The sequence below is a fragment of the Colletes gigas genome, unplaced genomic scaffold, assembly GCF_013123115.1.
Source record: "Colletes gigas isolate AHSC1104 unplaced genomic scaffold, ASM1312311v1 Colletes_gigas_Sc00007, whole genome shotgun sequence".
NCBI lineage: Eukaryota > Metazoa > Arthropoda > Insecta > Hymenoptera > Colletidae > Colletes > Colletes gigas.
In genome coordinates this window covers 6,865,620-6,887,681 of record NW_025106636.1, presented here as the reverse complement: position 1 = coordinate 6,887,681, position 22,062 = coordinate 6,865,620, and the positions used below count along the sequence as shown (strand labels likewise).

The 22,062-nt window shown below is 39.0% G+C and overlaps 1 protein-coding gene across 9 annotated transcripts; it reads right to left on the bottom strand.

The window, feature by feature from the left end:
• Nucleotides 1–3,543: 3,543 nt before the first annotated feature.
• On the bottom strand, nucleotides 3,544–21,811 carry LOC122396294 (transient receptor potential cation channel trpm). Of its 9 annotated transcripts, XM_043394554.1 has the most exons (23): nucleotides 21,395–21,811; nucleotides 21,076–21,243; nucleotides 20,644–20,802; nucleotides 19,516–19,623; nucleotides 19,257–19,339; nucleotides 18,620–18,676; nucleotides 17,571–17,757; nucleotides 17,277–17,490; nucleotides 17,038–17,197; nucleotides 16,833–16,969; nucleotides 16,593–16,749; nucleotides 16,363–16,525; nucleotides 15,959–16,267; nucleotides 15,326–15,872; nucleotides 15,009–15,220; nucleotides 14,748–14,915; nucleotides 13,830–13,889; nucleotides 13,689–13,736; nucleotides 11,254–11,466; nucleotides 10,551–10,899; nucleotides 10,287–10,432; nucleotides 9,609–10,199; nucleotides 3,544–9,547 (listed from the first exon to the last, which is right to left on the bottom strand). In XM_043394554.1, exons 4-23 carry the CDS (start codon nucleotides 19,576–19,578, stop codon nucleotides 8,243–8,245), a joined length of 5,169 nt encoding a protein of 1,722 aa, XP_043250489.1. In that variant the 5' UTR covers nucleotides 19,579–19,623; nucleotides 20,644–20,802; nucleotides 21,076–21,243; nucleotides 21,395–21,811; the 3' UTR covers nucleotides 3,544–8,242. The 9 variants fall into 9 exon arrangements, with proteins under 9 accessions (XP_043250489.1, XP_043250492.1, XP_043250494.1 ...); XM_043394557.1 differs by lacking the exon at nucleotides 13,689–13,736; XM_043394559.1 differs by lacking the exon at nucleotides 13,830–13,889.
• Between the last annotated feature and the right edge of the window lie 251 nt (nucleotides 21,812–22,062).

The following is a 22,062-nucleotide window of genomic DNA, read 5'->3' as shown; positions in this document are numbered from 1 at the left end:
AAATTATTCACTGAATTAGTACCGATGGGCAAACAGCTGTAGTTTTGCGTAAATCCATGTGAGTTGACTATAGAAGGGATTAAAATTCATTTGTGAAAATGCTAATGGGGTCCCGGGACCCCAGAGAAACGGGCCGAAAAAATACATTAGGTGAAAAGTCTACTCGTATGCCTCGTTTGTGCCCCAACTTCAAACCTTCCGTCGGTAACGTAGAGCGCAATCCTCGCCACAGAAAACACACCTGTCGCCACAAAATGAAGACGCTAATCATATGCAGAAATGCCAGACGAAACCCCGGGTGCACCGAGACACCTCGTTCCAGAGTGAACAGAGACCTAATTGATGCCAATTATAAACCTCCATGTGATATTGTTACGTTTGTAAACGGTCCAGACTTAAGGGCTGCGATGGGAGAAGAAAGGGTTGTAATATCGAAGACATCAAGATCGATTATTTATATTTTGATTAACTCGTCTCGATACTGGACTACAACGGTATATTTCTTTCTTTCTTAATTGTAATCGATTGCTTTCTCCGCTCCAGTCGATACAGTTTAGGACTCGAATTACAGCAATACATTGTGATTACAAGCAAATTAGTCTAATTGATACGTATCGTTAGATCAACCAGACCCGAGAATCGCTTAGAATACGTATACACACATATACATATATATATATATACATATAATAAGCGTGCTGGATGTGTAAAAAGACGGAATTGATTGAATCCATTTAAGAGATAAAAATACTACAAAGTACTTTCTAAAATGTAATTGACAATACAATGATATATTCAATTAGAACGCTTTCACGCAAGTAACGAATTAATGCCGTAACAATATTAATTGGACGATTGCAAAAATCCTGAACAAACGGTGTATATATCGATCAGAATGTTTAATTAATCGAACATGTGATTTATTGCTCGTTAAGCTATGGACTTTATTTTCTGAATAAAATAAAGGTACATTAAGATAGTGTTTATTCAATGTATGTAATGTTTTCGAACCTCGTACCTCACGATTTAAAATCTTTGTAATTTGTCTATCGAGATTTTTACAATTGTCAAACAATTTGTTAATCGCCGCCTCATCGAGCAAAGAAGAATCACGGTACACAGATTCAGCACTATCGTAAAGTATCGAACAATGTTAATTGTTGCGTTGATTTATAATTTGATCGGTGTTGATGAAAAACGAGTGTATGTACAATAGAGACAGCATTTACACGTCGAGAAGCCTAACAGTTTCTCGTGTTCGTGATTTTAATCCTTGCCGATCGCGATTACCACGGCATCTAATGATTCTTTTTTTTTTCTCGTTTTATAAGCACGATTTAAACTTCCCTACTATATTATACACGGCGATGATGCTTCGAAAGATGTTCTCCCGCCAAACCTCGAAACTTGCGTGTCCCTATTGCCGGTAGTTTTGCGAACAAGAAGCGTGAGAAATATTCAATTTCTTTAGTACAACCGCAAATAACACCGAACCTTGTAAAATGTTCGCCGCGAACATCTTTCGAGGCACGAACAGTATTATTTCCCACAGAATCCTACAGCCCGTTAGAATCGTGTTTTTCAACTATCCCGGCGTTCCGTCGAAAACACAATGCATGTTCTAAACGACGTGTCTGTACGATTGTGCATTTTAGAATTCGTTATTGTCTGATTATTGTATGTGTCCGTTTCGAACCACGAAACCTCGCGTCACTCTCAAGGATTAAAAGCACAAAAGACAGAATTCCGTGCTGGTGCGACACAGTAGAAAATGTTCGGTGATCGTCTCTAATTCTTTTATATAAATTCTGTCTTTTTTCTATCGTTTTACTGTCTTGTTTGTTTTTGTACACGTTTATAGAAGATTGTTATTTTTTACTCGAAGGTAACGAAGCGAAGGAACATTGTTAAACGATGTCGACTATCCTAAAAATATGTTTTCCATCGGCTCTATTAAGTTTCTGGAGCTCTGATCTTGCTATGCATTCACGTTTCTTGAGCCTTTCTACGATGCAAAACTTTCCAACGCCATCTATCGTCTCTTAGCGCGAAACTGTTGACGCACACTCTATTGCTCGAACGAAGGGCCAAGTAGACGTAGATATAATTTTTAATCACGATACAAAGTCAAAAAAGCGACCTCGAGCAGTCAACTGATATCGTTTCTTTTATTTAACTATAGTACACTGCTCAAAACAGTCAGAGGAACAGGTACATGTTCTCGAAGGCTTTTTAAGGTTAATACAATAGTATTTTTCAAATGAATGTCTGAGACTTGCCCTGGATTAGGTCCAGACGACCCTCCAATTATTTTGAGCATCGTACAAAACAATTACAAAACATTGTTACTTACGCATATTACGCGGATACATCGTACGATTTCTTAGCAAACATGTGCCAGCAATTTGCAACCAAAGGTATTTTATGCTTAAACGAGAACAATGTAAAATTCGCGGTGTATATCTGCAATAATATTCCTACCGAAGAATATTGAGCATCGAACAAATATTCCGTTCATTGATTCGGCGAAATCATGCGAGCTCTGCGTGCTAATATGCAAAACAGCTACGGAGAATCTTGCACACGTTCGAAGTATTATGCACAAAAATGTTGAGCAAACTTTTATTTGTACCACTCACGGTATATAGGTACAAAATCTAACGATATTTACGATCTAGACGACGGTAATTTTAATATCGAGTTAGCCTAGCGATGGGATACAGCTCAATACGTGTTCGTGAATATAAATTCCAGATTGTTCGTCGAGTACAATATTTCCCGCTTCGGGGAAAAAGTATCTCTCTTTTTGGTGTAGGAACAATTAATTCTCAAATATTTGTTCGTCGTAAAGAACCAAATAAGTGAACAGCATGAGCAAGTATCGAATCGGTCCCACGGCTAGCTTGAACCCGTCGTTATACAGGACATAACCTAATTCGCCAAAACGAACGTGGAATAAAATTTGTTAGCACGAGGTTTCGTTTCTCGATACGAACGACTTTGACAACGCACGGGGCATGCGTTTAACTATTTTATTGTGTACAATAGACAAAAGTAGTAACTTTTAACCAGAAATCTGTTTCCTGAACGGAAATGTCGAACACGTGCTCCAGAAAAAATTGATCCACTAGTGCAGTCGCGACCCACGAGCGTGTCGTTGGAGTATATTGTGCCCCGTGTATATTAAAGTTCGATCATTTCGAAAACGTACGCGTCGTACGAAAACATTTTATTCTACATTTTTTTATTCGTTCTTTCAAGTACAATACAGATCGTTACGCACGTTTTGGCACACGATCGACATCGTACCCCATCGATTGCATTCGAATGCACATTCTGACGTATCTTAAAAGCTGTCGAGAAACAATTTGATAGCAGCGTAAACATTAATATCAGCGAAACATACTTTCCGTAAATAATATTCTTCTTTTTCGATTCCCTCTGGCGTTACAAGCACGAAGGAAGAAATGGAAGGAAAGTGCTCGCGAGAACTTGAAACGAAACAAGCTGGTTCGATTAAAATGCACGAAGCAGCGTGTCATCATGGATTTCGCGAGTTCGTCGACGACAAATCGCAAGCGTTCGTTGTTCTAATTATCGATCTGGATCGTCTTACGTAAGGCTCGATTTACGCGATAGCACCTTTTTCTTTTTTATATATATATATATATTTTTTAATTTTTTTAATTTTTATTTCACTTTCATGGATGTCGTTTTGATTCGTTGGGCGACGTCGAAAGTCAAAAAACTTCTTTTTAACGCTATCTGCGCAAACGACAATGACGAATTTGATACGCTTAATGGTAATAATAATACTAATGATTAACGGTTATAACACACGCACGCAAAAATCGGTTTGTAAGAAGAGGTCGCTGATTATATTCAAACTTTTTTTGGAGATTATTTGGAAAGATATTTAATGCTATTCTTTTTACCAAAGGCGACAAAAGACACCTTTTGATAAGTAAATAATGAGCTTTGTACGGGGTGTTCGACCACCCCTGGGAAAAATTTTAATGGGAGATTGTAGGGAGCCAAAATAAGACGAAAATCAGGAATACCAATTTGATGATTGAAGCTTCGTTTAAAAGTTATTAATGTCTCTACTTACTGATGTATCGACAGCCTTACAGTTTTCTGACCGAGAACTACTATCGCGCGTGCGCAGCTGTTCGCAGATCGCCGCTCTACAAGCGGAACTTAAAACGTTAATAACTTTTTAACGAAGCCCCGATCAATAAATTGCTATTCTTGATTTTCGTCTTATTTTGGCTCCCAGAATCTCCCATTAAAATTTTTCCCAGGCGTGGCCTAACACACTGTATAAAAGTTTGAATAAAATCGGTAATTCCACAGATGCGACTTGTAAGCCAATTTGATTTCAATAGATTTCAGGACGCAACGAAATTAATGATAACAGGAACCATGGTATAAGCAAAAGTATGTACAAATCCGTTATATTCAAATAAATTCAACTATATTCAACGTGTTGCTGAATTTCTTCGAGACTCGGGAGAGAGAATACGTAAAATTCATCTTCAAAATTCAGCAACAGATCGATCGACGATATTCCTTGAAAACAAATGGCGTAATCGATTTACATTGTACAATATGTCGGCGTGAACGAAAGAATCCACGCAATCGATGTAACCCACGAGAGTAGCGAAGTATCGAAACCGTCTTACAATATCATGGCCGACAAACTGAAATCATTACTCAACCCGTCGCTACTTTTATCGAATGCCGTTGAACATTGAACATCCGGGCCACTAGATTAAGGCAGTAAAAGAGGGGGGTGGTGTTTCCGGTCGATTCTTTCGTTCACTTCGACCATAAAATAAGTAACCGGAGCGTTGTTTTCTTTGGAACAGTCTTAAGTTCGCCCGTCTTCGTTCTACAACTTCTTTCTCGCCTTAAAATTTTAGCCTACTATACACATTTTTCTTTTTTTTTTTTTATACAATTAGGCATCCGTTCGTTTGTCATTTTTTTTTTTTTTTCTTTTTTCATCTTTTAGGTTCAAATATCAAATGTTTCTGTCTTCGGTTGCGTATCGTAGGTACTAACACGGATTGGCATCGTTCTTGAGAACGTGTCCGCGTGATATGGTTCGCTTTTACGTGGTCCTTAAATTCTGTGTTTGACGCAGCAAGTAGTGCGCGATAAGGCCCTAAATGTACAGGGTGTAGAAGAAAAAGTGTTTGTCAGCAGTTCTCGGGAATGTAAACTTATGCTAGACCTTGGAATTTTAAGTTCAAGGTCGAAATATTTCTATACTTTTACGTGTTCTGCTCGACAAGAGGGTGCAATGTTCGTTGAGAACCAAAGCGTTACAAACGGATTGTTTTCTTGCAAAAGATTGATAAAGTTTTTACCAATTCGAACATCGTCGAGTTCCCCACTTAGTTGCAATGAGTTGTTTGATATAAAAATTCGCGTGACAAACACTTCGTTCACATTCTGTACGTCAAAAGATTCATAAAAACGTTCGGCAGTAACGACGTGATAGACGCGTGCGAATCGTTCGCGATTGTTAATTCTACACGCTACATTTATCTGAGAATAGAAGGGTTTACAGCAAAATTTTACCACTTCCGATCGTTTACGCGAGTCACGCTTTAAAATGGCCGTGGTAATCGAACCAAATTTGTTTGTTACAATTTGTGTCCTTTCTATTGCGTTCGTACGAACGGAACCGCGTGCGATCTATCTAAAAAGTTGCACGCGCAGCTGTTGCCTGTCCAAGTACAAACACGTAAATCATAATAGAAATACAGAAGCTGTTCGTTGACAAACGTACGTGTAAAATGAAGTTTCGCGTTGCACGCCATCGCACCTAAAAAGATTTCGGCGAGTTTTTCTTCCGTTTGTTTTCCAGCGCTTGCATTTGTATTGGAACGACGGTAAAAAACCTATAGCAGGACGGTATTCTTCCATGTAACGATAATGAAAAATGAATGAACCAGTACGGCTGGTGGTTCGACTTGGATTGAATCGTTTTGTAAATCGTTCGATTCGATGCAAACGCTATTCGCACGTGTCTAAATGATAACTAGACTGCGGATGTTTATGCATTTATGGGAAATTTTAATCCTCAAGAAACTACAGAATGCATTTAATATGCAAAAATATAAGAAATACTTAAAGTAAGATACGAATTATTATATTTAGGGGTCCGTTACATTAATTCTATTAATAAAGATGTGAATTTGCATAAAGATCCGCGGTCTATTGATAACAAAGCTGCGTATATCCCGTGTCGCGTTACAAGTAATCAGCAGGAAAAAATTATTCGCACCGAAACTATCTTCAGTTTTCTAAAATTTACTAAAATGAAATTGCACCCTAAAGCCAGTACGGTTCTGTCGCGTTGTCGTCGCGATGTCACGCGATAACAAACAAATTGTACGTGCATATAAAATTGAAAAATACACGGTCTAGAAAATGGAAGGAACTTGAGAAATGCTTGTATACGGTGCATTGTAATACGATTCACAGAAGTGACGGTAACGCAAGCCCCCCCCCGGAACGTATTCGTTCTTAAAACCTTAAAAATACCAGCGACGTTAATTGGAATTTCCAAGTAGGCACAAATCAGTTTTGTTGACCGATCGGTACGTTCGAAAGAAACATGCAACCAACGTTTTTACAACCAAGACCTTCGTTACATTAAACTTATTACGCGCGTAAAAATAATCTATAATATATTACGATTCCTTGATATCGTTGACAGCAATCAACTGCACGTGGACATGATCGAACGTGCGTACAATGTTCATTACCCCCTGTTATAATATACAAAGTTAAAGATATTATTCTTAACGAGCAATCGAACAGACTGAATCGAGCAAAGGAGTCAAAAATATGTTCCGATTAATTTTCGACCAAGCTGCTTAAGTTCTACGCCTACAACAGATACTTTCTACGTACTGGCTACTAATTAGATCCTATACATGGAAATTGAAGCTGTAATTATATACGCAGAAGTTAGTATTAATATTCTAGTGGCAATTTATAAAATTAGTATTCTATTGGAAGCTTTATAAAGCCGTTGATTAAAAAATAAATTAACAGTAATGTAAACATACGTATTGCGTGACGTTAATTTTCGCCCGATTTCTTCGAGTATTCGAACGTCGGGGATCGTAAAAACTGTATACATTTATAACCGTACGCTGGGTTAATAAATAAGTTGTAAAATTGTACAACGACGCGCGTAAAACGCAAATTAAAAATTCTCTATAGAAGGTTGGCGAACATTCTGTAAAATTGATAAAACGATTAGATTGTCGATACATGCAAATACAGCATTCCAACGAAAAGTAAGCTACGTACAAATTGCAATATACTACAAATTCTGAATACCCGAGCTCGATCGAAACCTTCTCGAGTATAATAATGGTTCACGTTTTGTATGTACAAATTTATGTGCATATACATATATATATATACAATACGCTAAGTACTCGAAGATAAGTAATCAGGCTATTCGCGAAAAGAATACGCTAAAAATCTGGGGAAAATTGTAGCTAAAATCTATCGGAAAACAATTTTCGATTCCGACATGGAGAGCGAGCACTTTGCACCGTGAGCAAGCGATTAAACAAAAAATGCATTCTTTCTTGATCATGTACAAACATGCTGCGATTAATCGTTCGTTCGAATTTTTAATAGTTTTATTACGACACGTGAATGATCGGAACACACGTTTTTTATTTGCACGCTTATTCATTGTTTAAAGCGCTGCCTCCGGCTTCTCGTCTATACTTTAATATTACTATTACCAAGACAAATATTATAGCGGCATAAAAGAACGCGCGATTAAATAAATATAAAAGTTGAGGATACAGGCTACAGTTGACAGTTTCGTTAAGAACCGATGCTGGAAAAGTTAGAATCATCATGCAAAAGTATATAGGGCACAGCAGCTAGTAATAGCGAAACGCATCTGATGAGAATAAAATTAACAGAATTTTTAAAATGGTTTACCAACCTCAAGAGCCGCGCTACAGCCATCTTCGATACACGCTATAATATTTGTGTTGAACACGACGAGGCAAAATATACACCTATACTTTTAAAGTTACCAAGACCCCCCCCCCCGGGGGCCCTCGCCATTACGATCAGAAAAATAATTTAAATTGAAAATATATTCCCGCCGCGATGTCGAGTCACGATCGATTTGTACGTGCGTCGATTTTACGTTTGGTGTAGTACCATTGATCACACACACCGATAATATTCAGCACATGGTCTCCGATGCTGGAGCAGGTACGGTACTCAGGTTCTTGTCGTTCGGATCGGAACTTTCCGAGTCGCGGATCGGCGGCCGTGACAGCGTTTGTTCGATCTCTCTCGTGACACTGATAGTAGGCGCCGGCCTACGAGATTCCTCGTCGATGGCGGACGATCTGCGTAGCTGGTGCCTGTGCTCGTTCGATACGAAGAACAGCCCGCCGCCGCTCGCCTCGTCCGACGTGTGCACAGGCTCGTCGTCGTCGCCTATGTATCTTCTCTGTATCAGATCCTCCATCTGCTGGTAATCGCATTCCTCGGCGTCGCGCAGATGCTCGTTCTCGATCTGCCAGGCCATCTCCGCGTTGGACATGCCTGTGTGGTGCCTGGCCCTCGAAGGGGGCGGCGAGATCGGTGGCGTACGAGGCGGGCTGAGAAGGCCACAGTAACTCTCCAACTCGTCGGTTATGCTGGTGTACTCGGCGCGCATCGCCAGCAGAATCGAACGTTGGGTGCTGCTCGTCGACGACACGGATGGGATCACAGCTACTCGTGGCTCGGCCCAGGTGACACCTCTCGAGGGTAACACCATCACGTCGTCGGACTCTGATCGTGTTCTGCTGTTTTGTCGCGTGGGACGTTCCGTGGAGTCTTGTCTGGTCGGTTCCGAGGCAGGTGCCTCGCTGCTCGCTTCTCTGCTTGGTTCTTTGCTGGTGGCCTCTCTGCTGGTTGCTTCTCTGCTCGTCTCTCTGCTCAGTTCCCTGCTCGTTTGTCTACTGGGGTCTGTGCTCAACTCTCTGCTGCTTGGTTCTCTGCTTGGATCCACGCTGGGATCCATGCTCGGTTCTCTGCTGTCCGTCTGCGATTCCTTCTTTATAGTTTCCCCCTCGCCGTCCCCTTTGCTCACCTCGGTTTCCTGGCTCGTCGTTGTCTTCACGTCGTCCTGAACGATCTGCCCGTCTCCGCTTACCGATGATTCGTTTCTGCTAAGATTCTCGCGAGATGTGGCCACCTCTGAATGTTTCAACACGTCGTCGTCCAACGGCTGACCCATGTTGAGGAACGTCCCGTCGGTCAACGATCGCATCAGCCTCTTGCGTTTAAGGGCGATGGTCGGTAGTTGCGTGTGAGAATCCGTTTCTGATAGAACTTCCGAGCGTTCCGACACTCTGCGTACGCGTCCCTCCACGTCGAAGCCGGATAACGTTTCTATGTTGGGCATGTGCGTCGCCATGAACCGATGTATGACACCCAGGTGAGCCAATGTCTGCTCGTTCAACTCCTCCAGCTTACGGATGCGAAATTCCACCGCCTGCGACAACAAAATGGCACCTCGGTATTGAATTTCAACAACAGTTACGTAGCGTTATTACCTGCAGCGAAGCATTCTGCGTGTGTTCCTTCTTATCGATGTCTTCTATCTTCTGATGCATATTCTCGACCCTTTCCGTCGTAACCTTCACTCTCTCCTCCGTCGACATCTGCAGCTTCAGTTCTTGCTCGCGAAAGTACCCTTCGACGCAGTCTTCTTCAAAATCGTAGAGACGCTCCATGTCGTCGACCTCTAGGAACAACTTAAGCCCGTTGTCGTACGTTTCACCCGCACTTGCTTTGCCTTGAGTCACATATCGCAGCAAATATTTCACCAGCAGATATATGTGACAAACTACAATGAGCGGGGGAGGTAAAACTGGTTTCTGTTCATACTCCATAACGACAGTAAAACGTTGGAACATCCAAACTTGGTGCGCCACCGCGTTTACCTCATTGAAAATATTGTTAAAAACCGCAATCAGAAGGTTTATCAGCAAAATGTTTGCGACTAAAAGATAAATAGACATTACAGCAGGTGTGATCCAACGGCCTGGAAGACATGGTATCATTCCCGGTTCGTCTCCGCAATCAGGGTCTATGTTGTCTGCGTACACTTCTCCGTACAGCATGAAATATGGCTCCATGAATATCTGTGCAACAAGAAACATACATGTTTCATCCAGAAATCGATCATCTGCTGTACCAGAAGCTAGAAAGTATTTATAGAGAACACATACGTCTCGAATGATTTTTAATTTAGGCTCAGCATTCGGGTTTAAAATAGCTTGCCGTGTTACACCAAAGCTCATCAATACGACTAGCAAGAGCACTACAAAGTATATCATGTTCTTTACCATCTTTCCCATCATGGTAACCAATGGACCTAACGAATATAATGAAACATTTTATTTATCCGTCATACGTATCAGATCCGGCACGCTTATTTATTTATGTACGTTTATTCGTTTAGCTATAATTGTAGTTTGAGCAGCATAACATACCAAAGTATTTATTTACACCAAGGATATTGAATATCCGCAAATACCAATAAATACAGTCAACGCAGTAGATGACACGACCAACGTCGAGCGTGGAATGTCGCAAACGTAAGCCAAGACCAATTTGAAAAATGATAATGGCGCCCGTGTCGCAAGGATTCCACATGTTCCATGTCCATACGCTGAACTTGTGCGAAAGAGTGGCCGGCTCGGATGTGGCGATTTCACGTACTTTCTCGCATCCCAATGTGCAGACATACGTGATTGCATAGATCTCTGCCAGCGATGGATGATCATCCATGTGTATAAGAATGCAGTATGAGAAGAGTACCAAAAAGATAATGTACGCTATCTGTGATATAAAGAAAGAAAGAAATTTCGTATTTAGCCATAGGTCGTATCGATGTAATTTAATTTCTTGATCATTGTTTACGTTAGTAACGCCCTCACTGATCTCAACGATTTTTAACTATACCGGTGAGAGCGTCTCTGACTTAACACTTTAATGGCCACTGATATTGTAGACCAAAGTGAGATACATGAAGATGCTAGGAATATTATTACAAGGAATTATAAACGTAACCTCAACGTAATAAGTTGAATGTATGATGAAATGGTGACTGATACAGTAGATCACGTACACGTGACAGTGGCCGTCAAAGTGTTATTAAACAACCATCAATTTGTCAGAGGGACGAGAACGTACAGCGTTCGCCCAAAATTTAGTGATAGGGGCCGTATAAAATTCATATAATTTTTTCTTCAGTCGCAACGGCCGGCTGGTCTTAGTATCGTAATAGTCGGAGTGAATGCCATAGGAACGATGAACGCCATCGTCATTGTCCGTCAGAACTTTCCCATTTTCTTGCACGATCGTTTCTTTCACCACCGTTGTAGTGTGTTCGTTGCTGATCAAGGCCTACACGTAAAAACGTACAATTTTAGTAATGTTCGCGTAAACTATATCAAACAGATCGCATTGAACATTGACACACAGATAAATAGGAATTTTTCAGATGTTGGACATGTATCGATAATTGGTTTTTAACTAGTTCCTCGGGTCATTCACGGAAATCGTTTACAATAAGAGCGTTGCTAACAGATATCGGTTAAAGAAGGCGGTTTGGTAGAATGATACATAGTACGAAAGAAGCAGAACAATGTAACGAGATATGTTTCTGTAACGATCCAGAATGTCGTGGAAGATGGTGGAAAGAGAATTGGACATATTGCGTGGCACATATAATTCTTCTACAAATATGTTACTACCATAGTTTTTCCGTCGACGCGCGAATTTATGAAGCGAATGTACACATGGGATGAACTTTTACTCTATCGCATGAAGATGGATTACTTTGAACGGTATGTACAATACAAAATAGCCAAGTGGTGTAATAATGACAGTAAGCTTTTGTGTACAGGGAACGACGATTCAAAATAATTATCCTGTTCTTGACAAACAGAGAGATACCTTTAAAGTAGCGTTTCTCAAGTATATTTATAGTTTTTTGTTAATGTTTTTCTCACCGAGAAGGATCATTGAGAATCGCTGCTTTAAAGATCGTTAAATTCAGTCGGGTATCGCTAAGGAACTATGAAAAGTAGAAACAAGAGAGAGTAGAAAGCAACGGATAAAGTGCAGTTCGTGTAAAGAGATTATGGCCGTGTAAACTATAAATCATTAGTGCACTACGAGATGTAATGCGAGGAAAGGTGGCGGTTGAAATTAGTCGCATTATTCGAATGATCTTCCGTCCCTCTTCCCTTTTAATCGACACTGACATTTGAAATGTAAAATCGTTGGGAGGCAAGGTTGTACTGAAATATCAAGTAACAAATATCAAGGACAAATTATCAATAACGTACGACTGGTAATGACTACAGACATCAACCGCGATTGAAAACATCGGTATATAAAATGAAAAATCAATTGATAAAACTTCTTTGCCTTTTTCTTACGCCCTGTGATCATTTCATACAGTAAGGTTTTCAAATTTGTTTGGTTCGAGGCTGAGTTCGTATAAAACAAAAGATTTATGTACATGTATAAATATATTAGGTGTGCAAATGAATAATCCAAATCACCTTGAGCAGTTATAAAATCAAGTTTAAAGTCGATAGATTTTCCCACTTTTTTGCGGTCATATAGCGTTGACAAAGGCCCAACATACTACCTTCAAATGTATGCAATTCGGTAGAGTCGAAAATGGCAACAGATAAGGTGCATATCCGGACACTGTTTTCTTTACGAATTTTAACAAGGGAAAAATGCTGCAAGAGCATACGAATCGATTTGTTCCTTTCTCGATGAAGCTGTAGTATTAATAGTTTAGGCCGTTTAAAAGATGTGATTTGAGTCTAATCGACAAACAACGCCCTGGAGGCCCTCGGAAGTGCGATAACGATGATTTGGAACAACTGCTCGCTGAGGATGCGGCAGAAACGCAAAAAGAACTTGCAGAACAGTTAGGAGTAACCCAGGAAACGATTTCCAAACGCCTACGTGAGATTGGAAAGATCCAGAAAGAAGGAAAATGGGTTCCCCATGAACTCACTGCACCCAACAAAAATCAACGAGTGGTAGTGTGTCTTTCTCTTCTCAATAAGCACTCTATGACAATCCGAAACGCAGAAAGTCATGGGTAAATCCCAGTGAAATTGTTGCACGACAACGCCAGGCCACATATTGCTTCCCATGCAAAAGACACCATAATGAGTCTTGACTGGGGCGTCTTGCAGCACCCAACGTATTCACCAGACATTGCTCCATCTGATTATCACCTGTTTCAGACTTATGCACTTCCAATCAGTGGATCCGAAAATGGATTGGCGACTTTATCGAGCCCAAAAACGTAAAATTTTTCCGAGATGGAATTCATCAGCTGCCTGAAAGATGAGGTGAATACTTTGATCGAACACTTCGATTTACTTTCTTTTAAAATAAACATTGAACGTGGTTGAGAAAATTGGATCATTCATTTGTACACCTAATTATTTTGGAAGTCGATCGACTTCTGTCATTGGCATTATGTTTACTGGAACAATACCGATATTTTTCTGGTATTTCATCGACTAGACGATTTTTAGGTATTTATACAAGGACGACTCGTTTACGATAGAAGCGTTAGTTATCATCCTCACCGGTACGGATTCCGATACTGAATAAACAGAAGTTTTCCTTGATGATAACTAATAACAAAAGAGAGATAGTTGAAAAGTGCACCGGAAAGTGTGAACTTATTGGTCATAGAATCATTGCATTTCAGGCCATTATGGATATACCTTAGCGCCTTGTTGGCTGCTGGATTTGTTGCGTACGCTCAGGCTCCTGCGCTGACGTTTCTAAAAAACAATTCATACGCATACCCACATAGTCTATGAATAATAAAAACACATTTCAATACCTCTAACAATGATCGATACGTTTTACCATTAAATACTGATCCAATTACTAGACGTACATGACGCATTTCCGAAAACATTTTAAAGGTACAACATTTAGATTAATAAAGATAATAAAATCATACATGATGAATTAATAAATATTATCATCTTGTGCACGCATTAAGAATGAAAACTAAAATGTACAAAACTAGGTACCGTAATGTACTGTTTAAATACGTGACCCTAAGTAGCCGACAAATTTCACGCTTTAAACGAATTGTTTAACCTCTATAAAAATAGAACCTACATGCGTATACGTTTTTATGTAATTGTTCAAACTACAATTCAAAACCAGCAACCATATATATCAATTATGCAACAAACATTTTTTGCAAGTGAACACACACGGTAGCTCGACTAGCTTCTAACGACAATTACGCAAACAAAACTTAAGTACTTTAGATAAATTCATCATTGCTGAAATTTCTATTTGCACGTGATAAAAATCTGAAACATTTTGTACAATGAACGAACGACATCAAACGTTACTAAAAAAAAAATAATAAAGCAATGACTGTCGGCAATGTTTTTTAAAATAATATTAATAACTGCAGCATGAAATGAGTAATGAATTATCATAAATGCAATGACAAGTTTGCACTAATTAATTCTATAATTATATTCTACACATTTGTGATAATTGCTTGACTGTAATAATATTTTGTACATTTGCTCGTTGCAATTAAAATCACCCCTCGTATAATTATTTAATATTTACTGGCAGTATTGTTAAAAAAAAGAAAAAGAAACCATTACCTCGACGTCAGGACCGGTTGGCGCGCCGTGCTCGGAATCGCTGTCCTCCTTTTCATCCTCGAGAGCAATCAAATGCTCCTCTTGGGTTTGCGGCATTAATTGTAACTCTTCGCGACTTTTGAATTCCAAACGTGTTATGTAAAATGGACAGACTAGCCCGAGTACAACCTAAATAAATGAAAACAAAGAGAATTAGTTTTCGAAATAAAACTGGCAATATTCTGCAGAACCGGTCTCTCTGCAATAACAAATAACAATAACCTTCAAATTTGTGTTCTTTCTTGTCCGAAGTCCGCCCATCCATAGATCAGCTAAAATGATTTGACTGCAAGTATGCGCCAACAGTGGACGATGATTGGCTGTAACAGCTAGGGAAAGACACGTCTGTCCGGACCAGTTCTGAAGTTCAGAGGTTAAAAGCTGCTGCGTCTGATCGTCGTCCTGGCGATAGCAGTAATCTAACAACTCTAACGCTATAGAAAACAAAAAGAATCGTGTGGTATTGTCGCATTTTATTAGATTCATTTAAAGCAGCGTCGAGAGCAACCCCCGTCGCTGTTCTAAACGTATAACAGTACCAATGTTCTCGAATTCCTTTCCGTAATTTCGTAACTCGTCGTACACTTCCGTTTCGAGGTCGTCCTCGGCGGCCTCGTGCGCCATGGCCTTGTATAATTTGAGGGCGACGAGCGACTTCGCCAATGCTTCCTCGCCGTGCTGCCACATCAGCAACGCCATTTGCTGGCGCTTCGTCAGAACGGCCCAAATAAGCAGCTCGTTGAAGGGGTAATCGAAAAGAGGTGTATCACGATTAGCTGGCAACGTTTCAGCGAGCAAACTTATCGTCGAGCTCTCTTGTTTGTTACCGGATCCTGTATAGTAACGGGTGGCGCCGCCCCATGCACAGCTGTTTCGATGCATGTGCTGTTGATGAGCCCCCGATCTTTTCATCACTTTGGTATAGATCACGCGAAATCGTCTGCGAGTGTATTGAGAACGGTACGCCCCACCCATTAATTTATTTATCACGAGCCCGATGTCGTGTAACGTGTACATGTAACCACGCGGGATATTTGGTCGCACGTCGCGCAGAATATAGCCCAGTGTATTCGAAGGGCCTTCTTTCTGTATAACAGAATTTCATAATAGATCGTTTATCGCGTTGCAGAGTAAATGGTAAAAAGCAAGAGTACTCACTATAAAGTACTCACGGTATTATAAAGCTCTTCGAGACGCGGTATCGATAAGAATTTTCGCATAGAGACGCCATTCTCCAGTAGCAGTTTTACAAAATCGATTCTATCGTGTTGCAATGCTTGCATCATGGCTTGTTCCAAAGCGCCCGGCGGCCATTTTTGCCCGTAAACAAATATCTCGCTGCGTGCTATGTCCACTCTGTTCCAAATCAAGGATAACGATAACTGCTCGGCCGGTGACAATTGTTTGGACTTGAACAATGCCGTCAATATTGTTTGGTCAAGTTCTTGGGGACGATCTTGAGTTATCCTAAATACTGTTATCTGTGAACACGTTAATAGTATTTCAACGGTCAAAGTTACGTTGCTTGACGAAGAAAGAGAAGGTTAACCGTGGAGATTTTAGTACCGATGCTTACCAAGTGTTTCTTACGCGTGCACTGCAGAAGTTCCGAGTACAATTGGCACGCTGGTTCGGTAGAAACTTTAAAGGTGCGCTTTATAGTTTCCAAAACATGTTCTCTCATACTCTCTAATGGTCCCTCGTTATCCCCGTTCTCCCCATCACCTTCCGACGCGTATCTAAATATTTTTTCTCTTGTTACTGCTTTATTCTTTTTAAAAATACATTAAGAAAACTTGTTATTACTTGTGCATGAAAGCAATGAGATCAGCTGCACGGCCCGAGCCATCGCAAACCACTACAGGAACAGGTGGATCATCCGTAACATACTCCAGTACCGAACGTATTGTGTTTGTTCCTCCCTCGATCACTAATGCCACGACAGGTATACTGCTGTGCGTATCTGTGACAAAATGTTTACACGAGTCCCATAAAAATTGTTAACGGTACAATAATGCACAATTAACTTTGGTTACGAATACTTACATGGCTGTAATTTCAAATTGGAGATATATTTCTCTAATTTCCTGCGCAACACGATCTCCGCGCCATAACGACCGCCAGTACCATTGTCCACCAATAAAAAATACGCGTGTCGATTATTTAGAACCGCATATTTGGACCTGAAGAATTTTATTTCATTATACAACTCATACGACTCATTATACAACCAAATAAAATTTATATTCACCATGGAGATGAAAGGCAATCATAGGGTACTTCGCCTCCGCGGCTCACAAGTTCATGGCTTTTATCTAAAATCCCCCATGGCGCTATGCCTATACTCACAACGCGTCCCTGCCTTTGAGATCTTTCCAACAGCAATGCGTCTCCTACCTGCCTCGTAACGCCTATACAAATTTAATTCAGATATGCAATCAATTTGTTGCAGACTGATTTAACTAAAGGATGGTAACGAGCGGGACCAACCTGTGTTAGTTCCACCTGTGAAAATCCATGCGCCGGTTGTTTTCGCAGCCTTCAATAAACCTTTTCTCAAAACTTTTTTCAAACTAGGCTGAAGATCAAAATTTGGACGACCACCGTGTACAGTGATCAGCAATTTCGGTAATCCTAAATTCCATTCTCTACATAGTAATTGTACTATTGGCTCTGGCCTTGTATCGTGGGCTAGTCTCACGTACTATAGAGGAAATATCAATAATGTAATTTCCTATAAATATTTGACCGTTAAAACTGTTTGTATCCGCTCTTGTCGCTTGCCTGTGCTTTCGTTGGATGAGGCCCGCCTTGAAATTCAATCGTACCGTATGCATCGGTTGGAAACGGCCGTGTATTTTTACCAGGTGACCATTGCTCTCGATCCTTTTCTTTGGTATTGCTAGCAGTATAACTTTGTACGTCTGCACCGGTTCCGCAGTGATGAGTATAAGAATACCCGCAACAACATCTAGAATAACCAATCTTTACCTGTTAGTTTCGCTTGGAAATTCGAAATTAGATGCGTTTTGACATAAACAAATGTCAGACCACTTCTATCAACTCTAAGACCAATACACCCGTGGAGCGTCAAACTAACCAGACATTGATAAACAAAGAATAATATTTGATACTTTATAACTACACTACATGGCAAATAAACTACAACTGGTACGTGTAACTGTACTCCTTTTCAACCAACGTCCTCTTTGGCGCATAAAAAGTCTTACTATACAATTTCAAATATTTCATACATAATCGTCTTTGAATGAAGCATGGTGTTACTGCATCAATGATATTCCTTGCACAAGTATGGATTAATTATGATATGATCCAAAGAATGATGAGTAAGGCTATCGCGAGGAAAAGTAAATGTTTTATGAGAAACAATAAAGGGAATATAAACGTAAAAGAATGTAAACGTAAACGTTTAAGATACGCTAAGACCTTACAGTTCGGCAGTTTTTCGTACAAACCACTAATATCGAGAACGGTATAGAATGCATGAAAAAATAAGTATTACGTTAACAACTGTTTAAAACTGTAGAACGAGATATAACTATTAATTTTTCTTCGAAGCAGAAACATTATTTTCTATAAATACAACGATCCACACAATACTTTTTCGAATATACAGAGTGATTTTAGAAACTGGAACGCGCTGCGACACTTTTAAGCGTTCAACATTTTCCTTTTATAAAAGAGCCACAGGTTATCCGAGTTGCTAGAATCGGTTTGTATACGCGATAGATTTGCAGAAGCAATATTAAATATTATTTTCTTTTAAGAATATAAGATCGTTTATCGCGACAGGACGCATAACTAACTCTCACCTGGAAGTAGTGATCACATCATACTCTGCATTCTTATCTCCCTGTACTTGCATAAACCTACAAATGGAACGAAAGAAAGAAAAGTAAATGGAAAGTAAATGAACACAAAAAAAGTGTGTTAATGATGACCTGCAGAAATTTGAAAATACATTCTCGATAACAGGTACGCGCAATGAACAAATAGTGCAATAACAAAACAAATGCGTTGAAACGTTGAACCACGATTAGAAAATTAATGTAAAAATTAATCGAACGACTTTACGATCATCGCTATAATGCGGTGACTTATATTGCCTCTGCAAAAATATTGTCCCTTTCGGAGAAACAAAGTGCATGCGGTTATTTATTAATTCTACCGCCGTTAAGCCAGTCGGGTGTAGAAACCAAAGAATATGAAAGTTTGAACAACGCATGATGTATATTTAATATCGAACAAAACATGTGATGATAGATGACGCGCGTTAAAAGCTTTGGTTTTTTGCTTACTTGAAATGGGCCATTCTACTTGAAATAAAATTTTTTACAAACTTCAGGAAACTTCTGAATCTTTTAACCTTTTTTTTACAGAGTTTAAAACGTTCTAAATTGTATCCATAATTCGATTAATCGATATAAATCGTCTGACCGCAACACGTACCTGTGCTCATCTTTAGCGCTTGGAATAAACTTCGAACATTCCCTTTTTTGAAAAGTCGCCTCTATCCAACTGCGTTCGGTTGCCTGTAACGAGTTTTAAAAATTTATTATACCTAAAACAATACCATTATTTGCCACTTTTTGTCTCGAATCTTTTAATATTTTGAAATATCTCAATGCTTATATCAAACGTCTATAAGAAACAGTCGAATGTAACATTCACTTTCAGAGGAAACGAATAAAAGCAAACCAAAGTATACCTTTGCCTTTTTTCTCTTCATTTTAGGAGTGCTTGTCCCACAGATAATATTTCCAATTGCCATGTTGATACGTATCAAAATATATATTCACCTGAACCAATATACTAACTAAAAAAGAACATTAAACAAAACCAAATACAAATCATTATAATAATAAAGAAACAACATAAATAAGAAAAAAATATAATGAAACGTTATACAACACATGCATAGTGTGTTATTGTAACTGTATGCAAAATACAGTTTAGGGACTACCCTATTTAGGGGCTACTAATTTTAATATTAATATTTTAATGCGAATACGCGTAACTATGCATGAATTACTTAACAAAATAAAACTTTAAACATAAAATGGCTAAGAAAACTTTCGTGTAACGGAGATAAGATAAATTAATCAGATAAGGGGAAATACACTAACATTCTTCTTTGAAATATACAGGGTGGATCGCCAGGTATGTATTAAAAACTCGATTTGCGTCATTATTATTACGTATAACGGTAAATATTTTACGTAAAGTCGAATGAAATTGCAATCTTACACGTAATTATAATAAATCCATCCTTACGCTGACGTTATATTCACGAACGAAGCAACGTGGGGAAAAAATGAATACGCAAATTCAAGGAATAAGTACTATCGGTCAACGGACTGCGAATGTCTGATTTAGAAATCCCCGTTTCGGTGTCGAGCAAAAGTTATTTGAATTACGAATAAATCGGTTTTATTTATAATCGAATTTTTTCTTATAGATATCATAATTTCGTAACAACGCTAAAATTAGAATATCTCTAATACTATTTTGTAAAGAATATTCCCATTTAAAAAGAACATTAATGACCTTTGTACATCCTCTTCACATTTACCTGTGAAAAAACTAATAATACAAAATGTGCTTCTCTCAAAAGCATTTGACTTTATATGAAATATATTTTGCTACACATAGAAATAAAGATGGAAATATTTGTAACAATTGAACTTTATTCTTTCTATTCGCTGTGTACCGGTAAACCTTTTATACTCATAATACAGTTTAATAAGAAAATTTTCAAACGTTAAACAATTATATGGAAAAAAAGGCAATAAGTATATTAGTTGCATACTTTTGTACAAAGCTTCATTTTACTTACCCCACGGCAACTCTTGTTCTTGTCTATCATATCTACATAGAACTGCATGAATGATACCAATAATTCCAAGCCCAATGAAATAAATATTTATTGTTTGAAACTTCTTTGTAACGAACACTACCAGTGAATATTTCTCCGATACGAATAAATTAAATTTATCTGAAATGAGATCAATATATATGTTAACATGTTTACCGTACTATGTGATCTATACGTCCTACCCCCTCAAAAGGTTTTATTCGTTCAATTAGAATTTTATAAACTGTCATTTCCTTCTCAAATAATCTATGAGGCTGTAAACTCTTTCTGGGCCACGAACATAAAATGCATAATGCAATAACGTGATAAAAAGTATTTCGATTGGCGAAACGTTCGAAGAACTATCGTGACCATAACAATTTCGAACGGTTTCGCGGAAGCAATGAATCTCACCTTCCTGTTAAAAAATTCCTTAAATTTCATTTATGCAAGATTATTCAAATTTGAATCTCGGTCCGGCGAAAAATCAATGATTATGCAATGTTCGGGCGAACATCATGATCGTGACGTTTCGAAAATCGGCGGGAAAATCCTGTAACTGTCATGTGCCTATGAGTTAACCTGGAAAAGTAATGTCATAAATATTTCAACGCCAATGCGTAAATACTCGGCCACAATTTAAATGGAAAATAATGCTCGACCTCGAGTACTTCCCACGAGCGCTTAAACATTTAATAACAAATATGAAACGATAACACGCGTGCATACGTACCTCACAAAATACGCGGTTGACGATATTCAAGTTATCGTATTCATAGCGCGTGAAATATTACACACGCAGTGAAAATCCACGCTCGCGCGAACTCGTGATGTTTCGCAACTCCTCTTTATAATTCATAAAATCCTTCTTTACGTCATGCAATTAACGTTACAGGATATTTACGCACGGTGTTTGTATTTTTGCGTCGCTGGACGTTTCACCGTTTAATCGACACCGCGTCTTCGAACGTAGACTAGACACGACGCAATTTGCCAAAAAATTCGTCCAGAAATACCTAGCGCCGTGAATTCGTTCCATTATACGCGTATCATCCCTTGGAAATATCGAGCTTGCTCCCCTGCATCGTTACTGACAAACTAGGCCAAGAACAAGGTTAACTTCAACATTGACTCGAAGATATCGGCAGTAGTGTCAACTGCAATGTTCAAATGGTAAATTTGAAAAATGTTCATGCTTCGATTGAAAATTAATACCGATACGTTTTTGAACTTATTCGGTCGTTGTTCTAACCATCGAGACGCTTATTATCCCATAATGTTCTTGTATTCTTCATTATACGATATCGATTCGCGGGAAGAGATTTTAATTAAAACGACCTCGGAACTCGTTAATGTTTTCTTTATCATGATGGTGCATGTTGAGCCTACGCGTGACTTTGT

Excerpts from the sequence above, each read along its gene's own strand:
- LOC122396294 (XM_043394554.1), bottom strand. The coding sequence starts at position 19,578 with ATGGCAATTGGAAATATTATCTGTGGGACAAGCACTCCTAAAATGAAG. Across the intron at positions 17,198-17,276 it reads CACAGGTGGAACTAACACAG|GCGTTACGAGGCAGGTAGGA; the intron begins GTTGGTCCCGCT and ends AAATTTGTATAG. Across the intron at positions 13,890-14,747 it reads CAACCGGTCCTGACGTCGAG|AAACGTCAGCGCAGGAGCCT; the intron begins GTAATGGTTTCT and ends ATTGTTTTTTAG.